This window comes from Tarenaya hassleriana, unplaced genomic scaffold (assembly GCF_000463585.1).
Source record: "Tarenaya hassleriana unplaced genomic scaffold, ASM46358v1 Cleome2662, whole genome shotgun sequence".
Taxonomy (NCBI): Eukaryota; Viridiplantae; Streptophyta; class Magnoliopsida; order Brassicales; family Cleomaceae; genus Tarenaya; species Tarenaya hassleriana.
The window spans coordinates 1-1,014 of NW_010965917.1; the positions used below are offsets into that span (position 1 = coordinate 1).

The window sequence follows — 1,014 nt, forward strand, 5'->3', positions numbered from 1 at the left end:
AAATATACAAATTCCATCGCAAAACCAACTTTCAGATGTTTGCTCCAGTGGAATGGTTGACCTAGTCCAGAATCAATCCAGTAGCAGTATGGAACATGGCCATTTGTCTTCTGTGAATGATGCAGATGTGCATGCAGAACAAGAACATGATGCTCAGGACACAATGAACCAAAGCATGGATATCATCATATCAAAGAAACGCAAACTTATGGCGCCCCCATGGCATGAAGAAGCCACACATGTGTCCAAGCGGCACCAAACATTGAGGTCATTATCTTCCTTTCCTCTGTTTCTTGTTTTTTCCCCCTTCTCGGTCTATTAACTGCAAGATATCTCCTTCGACTGCAGTGACGCTGGACAAGAATGGGCCCAAGTTACGAATCGGTTGTTTGAGAAGGTTTGTTCTTTTCTTTTTCAGAAAGACTATTTATATAATCCAGCAGTCATTAAAATGTTACTATATATGATTATACTTATATTTCATCCAATTTTCCTTTTTGGTTTTCTTGTAGGGAGAATATGAGATTTGGAAAGTTGAATCTATCCAACGGTTGCCTCAATCAAAGAGAAGGCTGGTACAGACTGTGCAGTTTATGCAACAGCTTTTTTGCCCTGCACCTGCGTTCATTCTCTTGTCAGATGTAGCATCAAGCTATGCTAGTGTGTTATACTTTGTTGCTAGAGCAACATTAGGCGATGCATGCAGCATTACCCACAAGGGACAAGATGCTTTGCCATCATCTTCGATTGAGGTTAATGAGTGAGTATAATACTGGTAAACAAATCGCATTCCATAGCTAGATATGTATATGATGGTCCTTAAATGTCCTTTTTTCCTCCTTGGATTATATAGGTTATTCGAAAAGATCAAAACAAATGAGAGAAGAAGGGACAGGCAGTATGCTGAAGTTGCTAGAGAGTTAACAGAGAAGATAAAGAAGGTGGAAGGTGACTTGGAAAGGTAATGAACTACTTTTCTGCATCTCCTTAGTTACGGGCTGCATTCATCATGTT

General features: G+C 39.8%; 1 protein-coding gene across 1 annotated transcript; it reads left to right on the forward strand.

Annotated features, from left to right (window-relative positions):
* The first annotated feature begins 6 nt into the window (after window positions 1–6).
* LOC104817119 lies at window positions 7–991 on the forward strand. The gene is made up of 4 exons (XM_010546194.1): window positions 7–267; window positions 349–397; window positions 513–760; window positions 854–991. The coding sequence occupies exons 1-4, from the start codon at window positions 53–55 to the stop codon at window positions 963–965; spliced, it is 624 nt and encodes a 207-aa protein (XP_010544496.1). The 5' UTR covers window positions 7–52; the 3' UTR covers window positions 966–991.
* Window positions 992–1,014: the final 23 nt, after the last annotated feature.

Bases quoted from the DNA above. Each gene is read 5' to 3' on its own strand.
- LOC104817119 (XM_010546194.1), top strand. From the start codon at position 53: ATGGTTGACCTAGTCCAGAATCAATCCAGTAGCAGTATGGAACATGGC. The intron at 268-348 runs GTCATTATCTTC...CTTCGACTGCAG, and splicing joins AAGCGGCACCAAACATTGAG to TGACGCTGGACAAGAATGGG. The intron at 761-853 runs GTGAGTATAATA...TGGATTATATAG, and splicing joins TCTTCGATTGAGGTTAATGA to GTTATTCGAAAAGATCAAAA.